Source organism: Anarrhichthys ocellatus, unplaced genomic scaffold (assembly GCF_004355925.1).
Source record: "Anarrhichthys ocellatus isolate YVR2014 unplaced genomic scaffold, GSC_Weel_1.0 scaffold24, whole genome shotgun sequence".
NCBI classification, from domain to species: domain Eukaryota; kingdom Metazoa; phylum Chordata; class Actinopteri; order Perciformes; family Anarhichadidae; genus Anarrhichthys; species Anarrhichthys ocellatus.
The window spans coordinates 2480535-2498033 of record NW_022280054.1 but is presented as its reverse complement, the minus strand read 5'-3'; the positions used below and the strand labels follow the sequence as shown (position 1 = coordinate 2498033).

General features: G+C 40.3%; 1 protein-coding gene across 1 annotated transcript; it reads left to right on the top strand.

Annotated features, from left to right (window-relative positions):
* The first annotated feature begins 856 nt into the window (after window positions 1-856).
* Window positions 857-2817, top strand: LOC116391038 (transmembrane protein 91-like). Its single transcript, XM_031861251.1, has 2 exons — window positions 857-1001; window positions 1290-2817. Exons 1-2 carry the CDS (start codon window positions 888-890, stop codon window positions 1425-1427), a joined length of 252 nt encoding a protein of 83 aa, XP_031717111.1. The 5' UTR covers window positions 857-887; the 3' UTR covers window positions 1428-2817.
* Window positions 2818-17499: the final 14682 nt, after the last annotated feature.

Here is a 17499-nt window from a genome sequence, read left to right as displayed (position 1 = left end):
TGATTTTCTTCAACGGGGTTAGCCAACTGTGGGTTGTATTCATTCAATCACACAATACAGCAGTCGTCGTCAAAGACACACTTGGCAGAGATCTGCACTCTACAGAGTGTTGCGTTTTAGTCTAAACTGCACTGCCACAACTCATCAGAATGCATGCTGATGAGACGAAGATCTTACTTGAAGAGCATGAACAAGGTCTGCAGAAGATGCTTAATGCTGTGGCTAATGGTGCTGGAAGTGGAGACTAGATGCAAGAAGTGCCGTTATTTCATGATGCCTGTCACATCCTTATGTATGGAACAAAGATGTTCTGTTGATGTTCTGTGCATAAATTACCAAATAAATGATTGTCTGATCAAAAACAACTACAGACTTATGTAAAGCAGAATTTAACAAAAAGTCAAAGTACCAGTAGTTTAAGATGCCCATTTGAAGTTGTATTCTTCATTCTATGACAATTTAAGGGCTACATTTTTAAATAAAATATCCTTAATATTCTTCATTTCTTAGTTATTCTGGTTAGATGATTATAAAAAAGAAAACTGAGTTGTGTTTTAGGAAGGAGACTTTTTTATTTGTCAAGCTTGATACCTTTCTTATATACAGTCTATGCTTGGTACAGAAGACAAAGTTCTTTGTTTGCAATGTGACGTTAAACATAAGAATTCATGTTCTGTACAAGTTTCTCAAGCCAATAAAACCCGAGTTTCATGAGAAACCCAAAAAGCCTCCATCATCACAGTCTTTTTTTCTCTCCTCGGGCTGCTCACATAGCTGTTAGTCTTATACTCTCAAACCACACCCATTACTGATAAAAGGCTGTGGGTCTCAAACACCAGCAGCCATTGGATCCAGACTTTGACTGACAAAGCTTACAGAGAGCAACTATGGAAAGAGGCCAGACCCGTGATGTGGCTCCATCCTACCTTGGATGGTCCATCTTTAACACTTTATGCTGTTGTTGGCCTCTTGGGATTGCTGCTTGGGTCTTCTCCTGTCGGGTAGGTAACTTTTCCTGAACATAATTGTTTGATCTTCATCTGCTGCTTTGTACTTCTGTATTCTAAGAGATGTCCTAAATTCAAAAACTACACAAAACCCTTTTAGTGTTTTGCAACATTGTACATTTTTTAAACAGCAAGCTATCTCATCTGCGAAATTTCAAGTTTGAGCCGTCAAGAGGGTACTTCGTAGTGATGAAGGTTGACTGACATGCTCATATTCCAGTCAGATTCACTTTCATACTGTAATTGATGAACTAATTTTCTTTCTAAACTTTATTTTTAAAGGCACAAAATGCTGAAGCTCTCGGGGAATCAGCTGAAGCTGAGGATGCATCAAGGACAGCCAAGATCCTTAATATTCTTGCACTTGTCTTTGGAATAATTTTCCTCATCATAATCATCACTCTCAAAGTCAATTCCTAATGGTGAAGACAACATTGGTGGTGCCCGTGTTGGAATCTCAGTAAAGCTCTTGTTATTATGAACTTCCCCTCCTCCCTGCATGTGTGTGTGCACACAAAAAGGTTGTATACGTGTTTGTGTATTGCCTACAAAACATCCCAGGAATTTTAATACACTGCTTGTGGTGGCGAAAGCCAAAATAAACATGATTTGTATAAGGAGAAAACGTTTTTGTTGTTTTAAAAAATAATAATAAACAACTCTACCAAATTTTGCCTTTCTCTGTGGCTCATGTGGGACATATAATATTTAGCATTATGATTGTAACACTTTAGAAGTACCTTACTTCATTATGACAATAATATAATGATATGGGTAGTTGTATATTTTGCTACATTTACTTTATGCTGGGTAATGTATCAATATGTTGCAACAATAGGCAATTACTGGGGGAGGATTGTGTGTCCTGCTCATCTGAAAAACAAGTTCTTATCACACAGAGCATACAGCATGCTCATTTCATGGATGAAAGGTAGTCCCTGTAACCGGGCAAATAGATGTTGATTCCATCTTCCAGGAGATAATTAATTGTGTGTGTGTGTGTGTGTGTGTGTGTGTGTGTGTGTGTGTGTGTGTGTGGGTCTCACTCCCCCCCTCCCCATTCTAGCCTGTGAGAATAGATGAGATGAACTGTGCCTCGCATGGAAAGTAGACGAGAGCAGGGGTAGCAGGTGACGTTGAAAAAAACTGCGGTTAAGTCAGAAAATGTTCAGCTGCCTTGAAAGAATAAACAGGAAGTCAAATAAACAGTTACATCCTGTTAGATCCGTTCTGTAGGCTGCTTGTAATTTACAGACCTCATTCAGATTTATTCATGTATGTTTGTAAATATACAGTAGGCCTATATTTATGTGAAAATATGCGTTTATCTGCATTGTATGCCTTTGTTCTTTTTATGTCTGCCTGGGAAACACATTGATGCTCATTTTGATATGTATTGTATAAGTAAGCTTTATTATTATCAATCACATAAGATATGTTTTTAGCTTAAACCTGAGACTAATAGCCAACAATCTAGCATTAAGTATTAGCATTACACAGAAAATTAGGATTTTCTGCTGAACGTGGTGTTTGTGGTCAAATCTAAGAGCCAATCAGCTCTCTGATCTGGCAACAGCCAGGCGTTTCCCATCATGCTTTGGGGTCATGGCTCTAAAAACTGCGGCCGCCTCGCTCTCATGAGGTTACTGTTGCCCACGTGTTCATGACGTCAGAGCAAGTCGGGATCAAGTCGGACACAAATCTAAACTGCATGCATTGGCTTTGCTGTTGTCACATGTAGTAGTAGTACCCACTGTGGGGAGAGACATTCTGGCTGTGCATATAAGCCCTTAATAAGCGCGTGAAATTCTGGCTAGCTCTGAATCCTGAATCTGAAGAGGAGAGTTTCTCCCCCGGATTTTGGATCAGACACTTTGAAGCACTGGTGGACTATAAGAGACTTTAGGCCTGGTCTATTTTAATTATTTAATCTATTATATTTTAATAAACTGTATTAATAAAAGACTAAAATCCATGTGCTGTCCTGGACAGAGTGTGCAGTAGAAATTCGTATGGAGAACAAATTCAGGGTTTAACCCCAGCTACACATCTGCCCATAAGGTCTTGTCACCTGTATAGAAACTTTTTTCTGTCTTATCCTCAGAGGCGAAGACATTGTCTCTCTGAGGCTAAGAAACAAGTGTTTGTGTATTCCTCCCATGCCGCTTGCAATAGAGAACTTTGGTGTTTTTCTTCTTTCAAATAGAAGAGTTTCCCTCACATGGAGCTTTTCTCTCTCAAAAGTAGTTCAAGGTGGGTTAGAAGAGACATTTCTCTGTGCTTCCTCTGTAGTTCCCCAACTTCCTGTTTGCACAACAAGAGACATGCAAGAGCTCTGGTTACTCTCCGACTCACAAATGATTTCCTGCCACTCTTGCACAATACTGACAACTACTAAAGAACAATAAAAAATGACATGTTTACAGTGCTATAACAAATGAATGTAATTAGATGAAATATTCTGTTCTTACATCTTCAGACAGCAATCCTCTGCTTGGTTTGTGAAACCTGTAAAGCAGGGAGGCAGCATGAGAGTCTGAAAGAGTCCTCTTTAAAACTCCTGAAGCGGGCTCTTGGTCCTGTAAGACACACAAATTGTCTTCCTGTCCAGAGGAGGGCACACCTAGTTTGGCCTGAAACAGTTCCCCCAGACATTCCTGCAGTATCTGTGATATAAAATTAAACGGAACAAAAAAATGAAATTGTCCCTAAAGACATCACATTAAAAGTAAACCCATTAAAAAAACGAAACTAGATAAGCGGGAATTACAAATTTAAGCTTTATTTGAAATCAAAATGTTAACTCACATCTCCAGAATTTTCCCAAACCGTAAATGATTCACGGACACTTTGAGTGTTTGTCTGTACCTTGAAGAAAAGCCTCTGGAAGGCAGGACTGGAGTCAGAGCTCATGTCTTTAATCCTGACATGGGACAGACAGTGGAGCAGCAGCAGAGAGAAGCCTCCAACTGACTGGAGCCTCTGGCGACGGACAAAGAGCGTCTCCTCTGCCTCCTGTCAACAGAGCAATCATTTACTGTAACACATTACAGCTGTACAAAGACATACGCATGCATCATTCAGTGATTTAAAAAAAAAAAAGCACTGGGCCACATTGATTTCTCTGTACAATATGTTTTGCCTTTTTGAAAGGAAATTAAAGGATTAGTTTGGCATTAAAGTTTTATGATTAACTGGAATATATAAATGAGGAAACACAGCAAATGGCCACTAGATTTCCGATGCGAGGGTCCTGGGACAGAGGATGTCGTACGTTGTACAGGTTATAAAGCCCTCTGAGGCAAATTTGTGATTTTTGGCTGTAAAAAATGAATTGAATAAATTATAAGAGTTGAATGCTGTGTAAATCAAACCTGTCAACATAAGCAGTAGATATGAATCAGTGATACACTGCCAATATTGTAATCTCTTTCATTTCAAGCCCTTGTTCAGGCTATCGCATGAAAGTGTTACCTACAGTGTGCAGGTGGTTTCCTCAGGAAGTGTGAATCTCTCTAAAGGAATCTTAAACAGGGAAACAAACTGTATAACCCTGAGCCCATGCAGAAAACCTGAAGGCTGTGGAATTGCAGTTTTTGTACTGATTTGTTGGGTCTGTTAGTCTGACCTCTCTCCCCTACGAGCAGAGGGCGAACAGAGTCTTTTGTGTCCAGAGATCAGCAGGGCTGAACAGGCTGTTCTATAAAGCCTTTCACTTACGAGACTCAACACTGAATTGCCCCTTGAGGACTCCAAAAAGATGTAGCAGCAAGAGATAGACACAGCAAGCTGCTGTTGTGGTGTTGCACGAGCTGTTTGCCTTTCATTTTAAGGTACTGAGAAAGTTTGGTCGGAGTGCAGATAGAAGTGATGCTGGTTTGTTCCACTTTTCCTTACTTTCTGCATTGATAGTCCTCACTTTAGATGAGGTCACACTAAATACTAACGACTAGTAACCACCTGAATTAATCATGAATTGCAGTATTAATACGCATTTATAAAGTATATATAAACATAGTCCCTAACCATTATTGCATATCTAAATCATTATATATATAAATGCATGAATAATGTACATCTAAATAAGTTCTCAATCATTTACTAAATAAATTATGTTATTAATCATCTGGAACTCCTTAATAATTGGTTTTTAATATATATAATACTTCATTTACAAATGGGGAATCCATCATTTATAAAGTACAAAAACACATAATAGACGAGCTTATTAATCAAGAATAAAACATTTATAGCTGTTGTTATGAATTGTATACTAATGAGTGTTAATGTAGGAACAATGCTTTACAAATGATGAATTAAGTGTTTACTCATACTTAATAGCGTGTAGTTATTTACAAGTGCTTTGCAGACACAGTATTATCACCCAGCACACAACCAAATAGAAGTACAACCAGGTAATATGTCATCTTCAAAAATTCTGTGGTATTGGAAGTATTTCTTACATCCAACTCTATGATATTTCGTGGGGTTTCATTTAATATGCGTGTCCACTTTATTGGTTGTGTTATAGTGGCATCACTCGTGACTTTATTAGTCAGTTCATTATCTTGTTATGTCACGCACAATATTAACAAATTGCACTAAATTGTACTGAACAACATGAGGAAAATCTCAAATTACACTCACAGAAAAAAAGCTCAAATGTACCTGATAAAAGAAGGAATTTCTGAAGGCGTTGTTGAAGTAGTTGTTGTTTGGGAGACTAGCTGCAATCTGAAGTGAAATGGCTGGAGTCTGTTGGAAAAGAGAACAATCCAAGCCTTTTTTATTACAATATTCTCACTGAAGCTCAGCCCATAAAAACAAAAAGCAATTATTGAAAGTGTGTAACAGGGAATGACACCAAGAAAACACAACAAGATTACCAGTGAAAGTATTTCAAGTAGTTATTTCAAGATGAGATTTAAGGGATGAAATCAGCTAACTCTTAAGGAAGGTCAGTTTAAAGCCCTAGAGCTTTCACACCAAACGCCAAGCCACCTTTGGTCTTTAACTGGGATACAGAGATAGTTAGAGGGTTTCCTGCCCGAGTACTTCAGGCTGCACAGAGGCTCAAAATTAAAATTATAAAAATAGCCTCAAAATTAAACTAAGAATAAGTAATGAGGTTGAAAATAACCAGCACCAACCAGTTTTAGATTATGCAATGTGTGCATCAGGAATAGTCCGTGCTGGTAAACCAAAAACTCTCTGGGGTTAAGGACTGACAGGTCCAAAGGGATCAGCTCTCCCTCACATTCCCACTGAGCATCAAGGACGTCTAGGAAACTCTTGCCTCTGTCTGGACAAAACACAGAACATGAAGGTTGTTGTATAGTACAGGCCATTACTTACTGTACAGTAATAGCTCCAAACTCTTGGGAGAAAAGATGACAAATCTAAATTTGCCATTTTTTTAGTAAACATATGCCAACTGAGTGATTTATGTCGAGACATCTTTACTCAAGTTTACAGCTATGACTGTCTCAAACACAGGAACCTACAGTATGAACCACAAATCTGTCAAATTTGTTGTTAACCTTGAAAAACAACAAGGTTAACATTAGAGACTGGTTTTCTTTTTTAAGTTTTTCTGGTTGTTGGTCCAAAAAATACACAAATACTTGAGGGTAATATCTTTATATGTTACACATGCAACTAATTAAACCTAAGGGAGTTATTGCAACAATCTCATCATGCTTATTTCTAGCAGCTGTCACTTCATGTTCTCACAAGTGGGTGGTGTTTTCATGCTACAATCTGCTTGTCGACACTAGTAAACCACAAGTTCAACTGAGGTTGGCTTAGTTTCACAGGTTGTGATCTTAAAATATTCGGCAGTTTGATGATGAACCTGATGATGGCACTAGATGAAATGTTGGATCCTCAAACATATTTCAATTGATACAGTGGGCAACATAAATGTTCGTCGCAAATTTAATGAAACTTCATCCAAACAAGACATTTCACTTAAAACCACAAATGTCAAACTCGTGGTGGCATTAAAGTAAAAGTCAGAGGATCACCGAAGTCAGTAGACTTCATCTTCTGAGGACCGTGAATGTATGTGCAAAATGTCATGGCAAGTCATCTAATATTTGTTGAGACATTTTAGTCTGAACCAAAGTGGTGGAAAGACAGACTGACCTTGTTTTCCTTAGAATCAGGCCACTAATGTGTGCAATAAAATAGTTACACCAGAATCTATTTTATTTAAAATAGCATATGCCTAAACACTTGAGGTTCAGAAAATGAGTACCATCTTGGCTTTATTAGGGCTCTGGAAGCAAGAAAATAAGATGGTTACAAAAACATGCAGGCATCTAAATACACAATATGTACAGATGCATGAACAGATGAAATTACTAACGTTATTTATTTAGGTAACATGTGTAATTTCGTTAATTGTTGTGACAGCAACATTCATCTTTAACATGATAATGCTTATCACCACATACAGCCATCTGAAAACCATAGGTATTATCTGCAGTCTCTAACTGGAGGTAAGTGGCGTACTGTCAAGTTACAAAGTTGCATTTGGTGCAGCCAGCATCAAACTATTGCAAAATAACCACAGAAACCTCCGTGCACGTCTTATGTGCACATCGAACATGTTGTTCTGAGTTATCATTCTACACTGTTTATTCTCCACATCAATCATGTTGGAGACTGAAGCGTTGAAAACTGTTCACACAGCTTCAAGAAAAATTATGAATCGAAACTTAAAACTCTCTCAGGACTTTCTGATTCCCTCCCATACCCAAATGCGCCACAGGTGCACTACGGGAGCATGGCCACGAAACTGCAGGGGGCACCTGACTAAGATCTGGAATTCTTGGGTTAACATTGGAGTTAGCGATAGCCCAATGCATTAATGTCAGAGGCCTAGGGTCACTGGTCAACCGTCATTATTTGAGGATTTGGGAGTGAGGGTTGAATCGGCCCTATTCACCAAAGTGCACCATAATCTAATGGGACCCTAATGGGATTATGCATGATTATTAAAAAAATAAAAACTGCGTCCGACCTACCAGCAAGCTCTCCTCTCAGAAGCCCTGCCCCACAGGCCCAGCCCCTCAACTGTAGCTCCATCCCCTTTAACAGCTGGAACAGAGGAGAGAGCTCCAGCAGCTTGGTCCACTCCTCTTCTAGGAATTAAAAGCAACATTGATGGATAACATTATTGAGACACGCCACATGTCACACTTTCTAACTATATGTTATTATTTACATCATGGAAAACAAAAACAACCTGGAATTGTGGGGACAGAGATACCATGTGTCGGCTGAGCAGACTCTTTCATCGGCTGGCTCTCTGTTAGTAAATCAAGATTAAAATGACTCATTATCATTAGGGGAATGGTTCCACATTTTGTGAAGGTTAGCATAGCTTATCGCTATGACTGGAAAAGGGGGGGGAACAGCTTGACTGACTCTGCTTGACAACAATAACCACTTACCAGCACCTCTAAAGGTTACAAATCAACTTGATATATGTCCTTCATTTAAAATCGGAGCATAAAAACGACACATCGTAGTTTTATGGGTGTTATGTGCAGAAATATTTCACAGGCAGTGCAGTTACGATGCGATTCAAAGAAGTCCCTTCATCCGGCCAAGAAATCGTAAAACCAAAGCTTGTCGTTTTTACACTTTATTACATTTTATTTTACACTTCATTTGATTAAACAATATAGATATAATGTGTACATTTGTGAGCTTTAGAGGTGCTGTTTGGATTTAGTTGCCTTTTGGACAGAGCCAGGCTGGCTGTTCTCCCATGTTTCCAGTCTTCATGCTGCAGCGCTCTCACACAGCACTGGGGCAGAGCACAGCACAGGATAACACTGGGTGACAGTGGTGTTACATTCTGTACTGCTGAATATAACAATAATGATAATAAAAGTTGTGCTATATCTCACCCTGGGAGTGAATTCCATTAGATGCAGTGTGTCTCTGTGAGTTGTGTGTCGGCACTGAGCTGGCCTGCAGAACAGTGTTGTGGCATTGAGCTAAACTGACAGGCTCCCTCAATGACTGGGTAGACATTCCTTGAGAAACACAAACAAGCTAGCCAGAGAAATAGCCAATTCATGGAGAAACAAGCAGCTGTGAGGCTTTGTATTGTGAAGTGAGTTCTCTTCAGACGCAAGACACATTATTTTGAGTTAATGCATTTACTTTAAAGTTTTGATTGAAACATATATTTGTTTTTTCATTGTAAAACTCACCCTAGTGTTTTTTGTACCTGCCATACTGTACGTATACAAGCTATGTCTTATTTTCAACACTTGTCAGAACCATAATAATCATCTGATTCTTCACTGTTCTCTCACCTCCTTCTACTCTCTTTCATCTCCAGAGACAATAAAGAAACAGAACAACACTCGCCTGGAGCTATTGATTTCTTTCTCCGGCAAACATTGATGACTGTTTCACTGCACTATCCTGCTGCATTTTGTCAATGAACATATACATCACAATACATCAACACATTCTCTGTACACACACTCTCTCTACACACATAGACAGGCATGTCATCACAAAGCTCGAGTGGCTTGAGAAGCACATACCTTTCACTGCAGGCACAGAGGCTGTCCAGACTCTAGAGGCTATCTCTAACCCATACGCCTGCTTTGTTGACAAACCTGAAACCCATCAGAAATCACACTCAAAGGACAAGCCTGCAAATATACAGTATATACTGTATATATATATCTATATAGATATTTATTTTTACTGTCAACAAATCCCAACAATTAATAGATCCCATCTACAGTATTGTCTATTGAGTCAAAGCCAAATACATGGTTAATAATTCTACGCCAGAGCCTTAAAAACACATAAATGAGCCCCACTGCGGACATACTTCTTCATTACAATAAACATGGGTGCTGTAGTTTAAGAGTCAGTCACACATACACTTCCCTGGTCCCTGCTGTAAATGCTCACTAAAGCATCAAAAGTATTGAAATATAAATATATACACTGAAAATAGTTGCCAACAAATGCACCATTTAATCCTGTTTCATGTGATTTGTTATCTGTGTCTATGGGGCCCATTTTTGGGGGGAAATAAATTAGCCTTTTTGAAAATTGAATATTTAGGTTTTATGAAGTAATTATTGGGCATGGTTTTGGTCTTTTCATGGGATTTGTTGACAAAAGATTGCATATCAAAACTGAAAACCGCAGACAATTTGTATAGATACCAAATAACACCATTATTCAATGAGGACTTTTTCTTTCTCTGAAAAATACATGACTGCTGTCATGTATTAGTACCCTTATCATGTAGTAAATATAGTACCCCTATCTGGTACCAGAAATGTGCTGATTGCAGGTGTTGGGAGAGAAGCTGGCAGGCTGTTTGTCTTCCAGGAGCTGGTTCAGTCTCTCCAGCAGAGGCAAAGCCATCTGTTGAAGTAAACCCTTGACCTCCACAGTCGGCCTGTGTCCACTGCACTGGACCAGACCATATTCCTTAAACCAAAAGTTCCCACACAGTACTGCCTAGACAAACAGGAAGAGGGGTGAAGCTCATCAATAGATATAACAAAAACAAATATTTCTAAACTTCTTGAAAACTCTAATTAAGCACAATGTGCATTGGTCGTACATCTCAGGTTTAAATAAACAGAATTAATGATGTTAAAAGGCATATGAGCCATAGACTTCCATGCATCATATACTGTATGTAGGTTTCTTTGTATTCAGTGATGTATGTGATGTGTCTGTGTGTTTTGACCTGAGCAGTGTCGGCGCGGAGTTGAGAAAGGTGTCTGACAAAATGCAGTGCAATAAGAGCAGCTTCCAACTCTGTCAGTCTGGAGCAACACTGCTCCCACAACTCTCTCTGTTGCAGCTCTCTGTCCTGGAGGACAAATAAACACAGGCTTGAGAGAGAAGAAGCATGAAGTCTTATATACATATAGATGACAATGTTACAGAGTGCATCTTGGCTGGCATCAAAGTTCAATCACTAGACATTTGAAAGCTCTCTATAGCGACATGAGTCATATGTATTTGGCATTGGCGTGAGAGGGAACTAAGTAAACATTTGACCTAACTGTGTCAGTCACCAATAAAGCCACAGGGCCAAAAAAAAGACCAGAAATCCATTACTCTGACCATAGCATGGAGGGTTGAAGCCCAGTCTCCTCCTCGTGCTGTCCATTTTTCTTGGTCTTGTTGCAGCTGCTCCATACTCACATCCACCTTATCAAGGCCCGCCACAAGCTCTGAGTGCCACACACACTGCCGATCCCACTCTTGCTCGTCACCTAAACAAAAACAGAAGAACACAAAGACATGCTGCCAACCCCCAAAAAATACTGGAAAATTATGTAAATTACTATACAACTGAAGGGTGCAATATGAGACGCTGGCATGAGGCATCTCTCTTTTGGCAAGCAATAAATATAACCACAGCGCAGGTCATGAGTGTAATTTCCTTCATGCTCTTCATGTTGCCAGCTTGCCAGCCAATTTACCTAGTGTGAGGATGTGTAATACATGCGGAGGCAAGATCAGAGACAAGTGGGAGCGCTGAGCTGCTCTCCTTTGTGCCTCCGTCTGCGCTGAATCCTGCAGCTCCACGGCTGCTTCCTTCAGCTGCCTCCCTGACCACTGGACCTGCAGCAGAGTACACACTTGTACTTAGTTTGTGAAAAGCGGAGGCACATATTTGCATACTGACACCCAAAAAGACACACAGTCAAGAGAAGGAACAAAGGTTTGGGAGGCACTCACTCATAGAAAGAGATACAGTGACTTTGCAGTTTGTCCTAAACATAACCAACTTGCTTACTTGCAGTGCACAGCAAAAAATGAAAACCTTCTTTGGAATTACTTTCAAGTGCTGTTTTTTCCCAGCATTCATAAATCCCCTTACTCATTTCCAAATGTTTCAAAGGCTCAAACCTTTAGAATTTCACCTCCTTTCTTCAGAGCCCAGGCTACATAAAATATTTACAACCAAAACAGCAAACTGCACCGCTGACCTGATAAGACTTTGTTTCTGTAACTCTAAAGAGACACTGGAATAGAGCTGAGTCCAGATCAGAGAGAACATCTTCCTCCCGTTGCCGCTGCTGCTGCCAGTAAGTGTTTCGTACACAAACCTCTCTCTGCAGCGCCTCCACCTGGCATACAATAGCAACAACAAATAGAAGCACATCAAGTTTGCTAAAGGCCATGTAACTCAATTCAATGGGCCGCAAAATTAAATACTGGAGGATAAACACAACTTCACATCACTTAACATAAAGACTTTAATCACGTTTATCAAGTTCAGGAAATGCCCTCCTGCTGAAGTCATTGGGCTAAAAAGTAAACATCACCGCTGTTGTCCGTGGTCAAATGAAAGGTTTCTTGTGTGTATTCCTTTATGGAAACACCTCTCTGAATGACTTCCCCACCTGCACACTGTCAGTTTGATCGGCCACCGTTAGCCAGTAGGAAGCTGTGACTGGTACAACATATTTTCTGGACACATCCAGTCTGGCTCCAACCACTGGGGTCAACACCCCTGTCACTGGGTCAACAGTCTGAGATGCGTAACAGATAGCCACTAGGCCTGTGAAGTGCAACATGAAAAAGGGTACAACTTGCTTTATTCTGTATTGTTAAATATAATTTAAAAGAGGATTAACTGTGTCAGGTGGATAGTGCAATTGTTTTCTTTCTTACAGTACCTTTTCCATCAGGGTCCTCCATGGTCCCTGCCAGTGGTATTATACTCCCAGAGACAAGGTCTGTCTGACAACCCAGCACAGGCACACTCAGACCAGATCCCATGGGGTCAGGGTACTCCATCCCCAGCAGAGCTGGCACACACATATCTGAGCCTACGAGAGGCATCTCTCCTGGTTTGAAAAGCACAGGAGAAGTCAGAGAGTTGGAGTGGAAGAAGCTAAATATGAAATGGTGCTCAAATATTTATAAGTCTTTATGGCCAACATATTTATAGCAAGTTAGACCGTCTCAGAAGTAGGTCAATACTTTTCTAACCAGTATAGCAAAGACTTACAGATTTTACATTCACTTGAGTTTACATTAGTGTTACTTTTGTGTTTATTTGGCTGACATCAATCAACCTCTTACAAAAGCAAATGCAAAAAATACATACAGACAGAGGGAGGTACATGAAACAGGATTGTGACTGCAAGGCACATCTGGCAAAGCATATTAAATACTATCAGATGCAAAAATAAGAAACAGACGATCAAGCAGAGAACACGATAAGCCTGTCATGAAGGGCAGATGGGAAACGGCCTCGAGCAGATCAACAATATTTCAGTACTAAGGCAATTTGACTATTCATGAGTCAGGAGCTAAAACAACTAAAAAAATATAGAAACACAGCGTCTACAGTGCAATTCATGTTTACATAATTTAAATCCTGTGAGACTTATATTAAACTTGCCACTTTTATGAGATAAAGCAGATCTCAGCATTGTGGGTAATGTGCTGAAATGTATGTCATGGCAATGTGATTACTATAAATGTGCGGCCTACGTTTGTCTTTTTGAGGTCATGGCATACATTTCGGAAGTACTGATGGTGTAATAGTTCTGTGTTTCCTCTAGATTATGGATGTGGGTTACATATAGCTGCTTAGTTTCGGTGGAGGGTGTTTGCCTTTGGAAATTAAAGGCCATGTGAAAATTCTTTGAGACAGGAAAAATGTCATCCACCTTCGGCCCATGAAACCTTTCCAACGCTGAAGAAAAATGCATCAGTCATTTTATGCATAAAACTCTTTTTGTTCTCAGTAGTAGACGGCACTTAAGGAGAACACTGTGACATCTTGCAGAAGCAAAAAAGTATATTTAAAGGTATTTTATCTAAAATATGAAATGTTCTTACTTTCAAAAACAGCACCGGCCTTCAGTAAATTAATTTCTATTCACATATCACAATAAAAGGTGTAAACAAGAAACAGTTGAGCATATGCAACGTGGCATGTTTTTCTACTCATCAATGAGCAGATTTATGGCATTGATGACAAGCAGAGATTCAAATGAAAAGGTAAAAGGAGAAAAAAGTATATTCTACTTTTAGGATTATCTGTTTTCAAGCATAAGGAAACATTTTAGGAAAAGAGGACAGACAGCTAAAAAAGGTACAGAAAAAAGAAAGCGCCTCATTTACAGCAACAAAGGGAGGAGCAGGAGAGAGCTAACCAACCAAAAGAAGGAGAAATTCCAAAAGTGACTTTGTGATGCGCTGCTCACAGGAGACTACACTCGCTGTCGTTTCCTCACCTAGAGTCCCGCCATCCTTCTGGAGACCTGCAGCCCAGTGCAGCAGGATACCCAACCTGGTTTTCAGCTGCAGCTGGCAGTGCAGGCTCCGTCCCCAGGCCTGCTGGAGCTCTTTGGCTGCAGCTGCAAAATGATCTTGTCGACCGCTCCCTCTCTCGCTGCCCTGATGGCGCTGCAGGTTTTGGTCTGATCCCCACTCATCAGTTAGTGGCTTCAGGAGCTCCAATACGTTGAACATCACTGCCAGAACCTAATCGAGAAATGTTTTACTTTCACTCAAGACATTTGTTTCGGTCAAATATCTACTGAATGAATCTGTTATCTGTGTCATAACATGGTAAAACACACATACATATATTCATTAAACTATGCATCAATACCTCCAGAAACAACTGCTAAATAGACTTTGTGGTAAAATTATTATGCCAATTGCTGTTTTCAAGGTGAAAAATATATAAATCTCAACATTTATAAAATTTGAACATCTACAATTTCTTCATTTCGAAATGTAGTCAAAAGCATGTCAAGCACCTTGCTGTCTAGAAGGGCCTGGTATCCGCCTGCATTAGGCAGCAGTTGCCCAGCCCGTATGCTGGCACCTCCCACTCTCACCAGCCGCCCACTCAGAGGTTCGATAAAGGACTCTGCCAGCAGAACTCCACCTACTGGCAGCACAGCTCCTACACAGAACACAGTTAACCCATTGAAGGTGTGGTAACTTCGACACAAGCTGTTGTGAGGACTCACCAGCAGCACTTACCTGATGCTGGATCTAAACTGACCCCAACAGTGAGCACAACATTCCCCGTTCTGGAGTCTAGCATGGGATAGCCAGTCTGTATGGGGTGCAGCAGGCGGGTGAGGGGACAGACGTGCACCCCTCCCAGTGGGTAGACTAGTCCTGTCTGGGGGTGGATGGTTACAGCCAGAATGGGCACTGGGACCCCTGTGTCAGGGTCCGCCATGGGAACTCCCAGCTGCAGTCTCTGGCCTGGTCTGAGACCTCTGAGCCGAGTGTTGGGTAGAGGCTGGTCTGAATGGCAGGAGGTTGGGTAAGGAATGAAAGGAAGGAGAGGACTGTCCCACTTCCTGTTGTCTCCTGAGAGAAGCACAGGTTAGTTTTTTCAAATGTCCACAAACTACTGTGGTAAAAGAATGTTGTTTTCCCCTTCTGGTCATCCCCTTTTGAATTCCAAGAGTTATAGCTGTAATATTATGCCTTTTCCTACAGTTGCTATTTTAGGTATAGTCTTTGTTCTAGATAACTCCAATCTTCTGCTAACTTAAGGAAGGTCGTTGCCTTCTCCTTTCTACTAGACGCTTAATTTGATTCGAATGGAAGGATGTAACCCCTCCATCCCACAAGCAATGGATCAAAGATGTGATGCAGAACATCAAGCAGGAGAAAAATAGATTTTACAAAACCTGGGAGCCATTTGTTTCTTTAAAATATTATTCATCTTCTTGTACATATTTGTAACTTGAGATGATTTATGTCAATGTCTTGTCAGATAAATAGAAAATTATAAATCGTCCAACCCTGAAAACTCTTTCACAGTCCTGCCATCCATTTGAGTGATCACTAATGCATGCAGTGAGTTTTTTGTGTGATATGCAGTTTGTCACCTATACTTACTGTACCACTATCTACTTCAGTTATTAATTTCTTCCACTTTTACTGATACTTTGAAGTAAACAGAGAACAGGAATTTTGTTTTTAAATGATATCCCCGGATCTAAGAACAAATTTCAAAAACAGATATTAATATTTTTGATTAATTGTGCTGTGGCAATATTCAATTTCCTGTAATATATGCACTTCTTAAACCTCTAAACCTCACTACAAAACACTTTAATATACTGTTATAGCATGTGTATGTGACCAGTTATCCACAATGTAAAAAGAATACACCAGTATTTTTGCTTCCATCGTTGAATGCCTTTTTCCTTTTCTTAATTTAGTTTTCCCACCCACCAAAAATAAAAATGCACAAGCACCCCTCATGTTACCTGTACATGAGTCGGTTGTGAAAACTAGAGTAGAGCTTGCAGGATCATAGGCCACGTTGCCAGCTATGGGCATAACTCTGCAGGTCTGTGGGTTGAGGAAGAAATCAGGTGGCACTGCCATGGTGTGGCCGCTGCTCAGCAGCATATGGCTGTGAGCATTTGGCCTGAAGAGGCCTGTGACTGAATCACAATGAAGCGCCCGGCAAACACGCAGAGATCCATCAGGACCTGGAGTGAGGCGGGAAAAGAGCGATCATCAAACTGTAAATGATTATGACATGTCACATGCAGTGTGGACAGCTTTTCATGCTGATGTTTTCTTATTGGATTGCTGAAGTGTAAAAACTTGAAACAATTATGTGTCTTTATCATTTATGTGCACCTCTAACTCTCCCACTGTTGGAATATCCTTGTTTAAAATGCTAATATGACATTTTATGCGCTAATTGTTGTAGTTGTGAATGTTTTTACTACTGTGAAAACTTGATGTGTGTCCCTGAATGGGTGTGAAGTGAAACTGGGAAAGTGTAGGTGTATCTGTATGTTTTCAGAATAGAATCGTGTAATTCTTTTCTTTTTTCTTTGCTGTTGCAGTGCACATTTTTAAGCAACAGATGGTGCTGTTTTTCTAAGATTCAAGTATTTGAAATATTTAAGTAATCTAACTCAGGAGAGTTGGACTCACCAAAGATGTGGTCCTTGGTCAGCACGGTCCCAGTATCAGGGCAGAGCAGCTTGGCCCCTGTACCCTCACCCTGAAACCCCCAGGCCCCCTGACGCTGGCACTCTGCTGACACCAGCTCTCCCATCTCCTCCACCAGGGAGGTCAGCCTCTGGATCAAACTGAAGATGGCAAACGACAGATGGAAGATGTCAGGGGATTTACTCCATTGCACTTGCCGTTTGTGTCACTTTGCAAAGGATAACTGGAAGCTTTACTTTTGTTGGAGATTGTTGTTATAAACCTTAGACAGTAGTCTGGTGCACTCTCTGAGCTGAGCTGTGAACACACTGTGAACCCTCTGCTGGGCCTGCTGCTCTCGACTTAGGACCTGGAGAAACCAGCAAAACAGTCACAGCTAATGAAATATACAAAGTCAGCTGATTTATTGATTTATTGAAAATTGGTTAACAGTAAATTTATCAGCAACTATTTTGATAATCGGTTAATGATTTTAGTCCCGTTTCACGCAAAAAGGCCAAACATTTTCTAG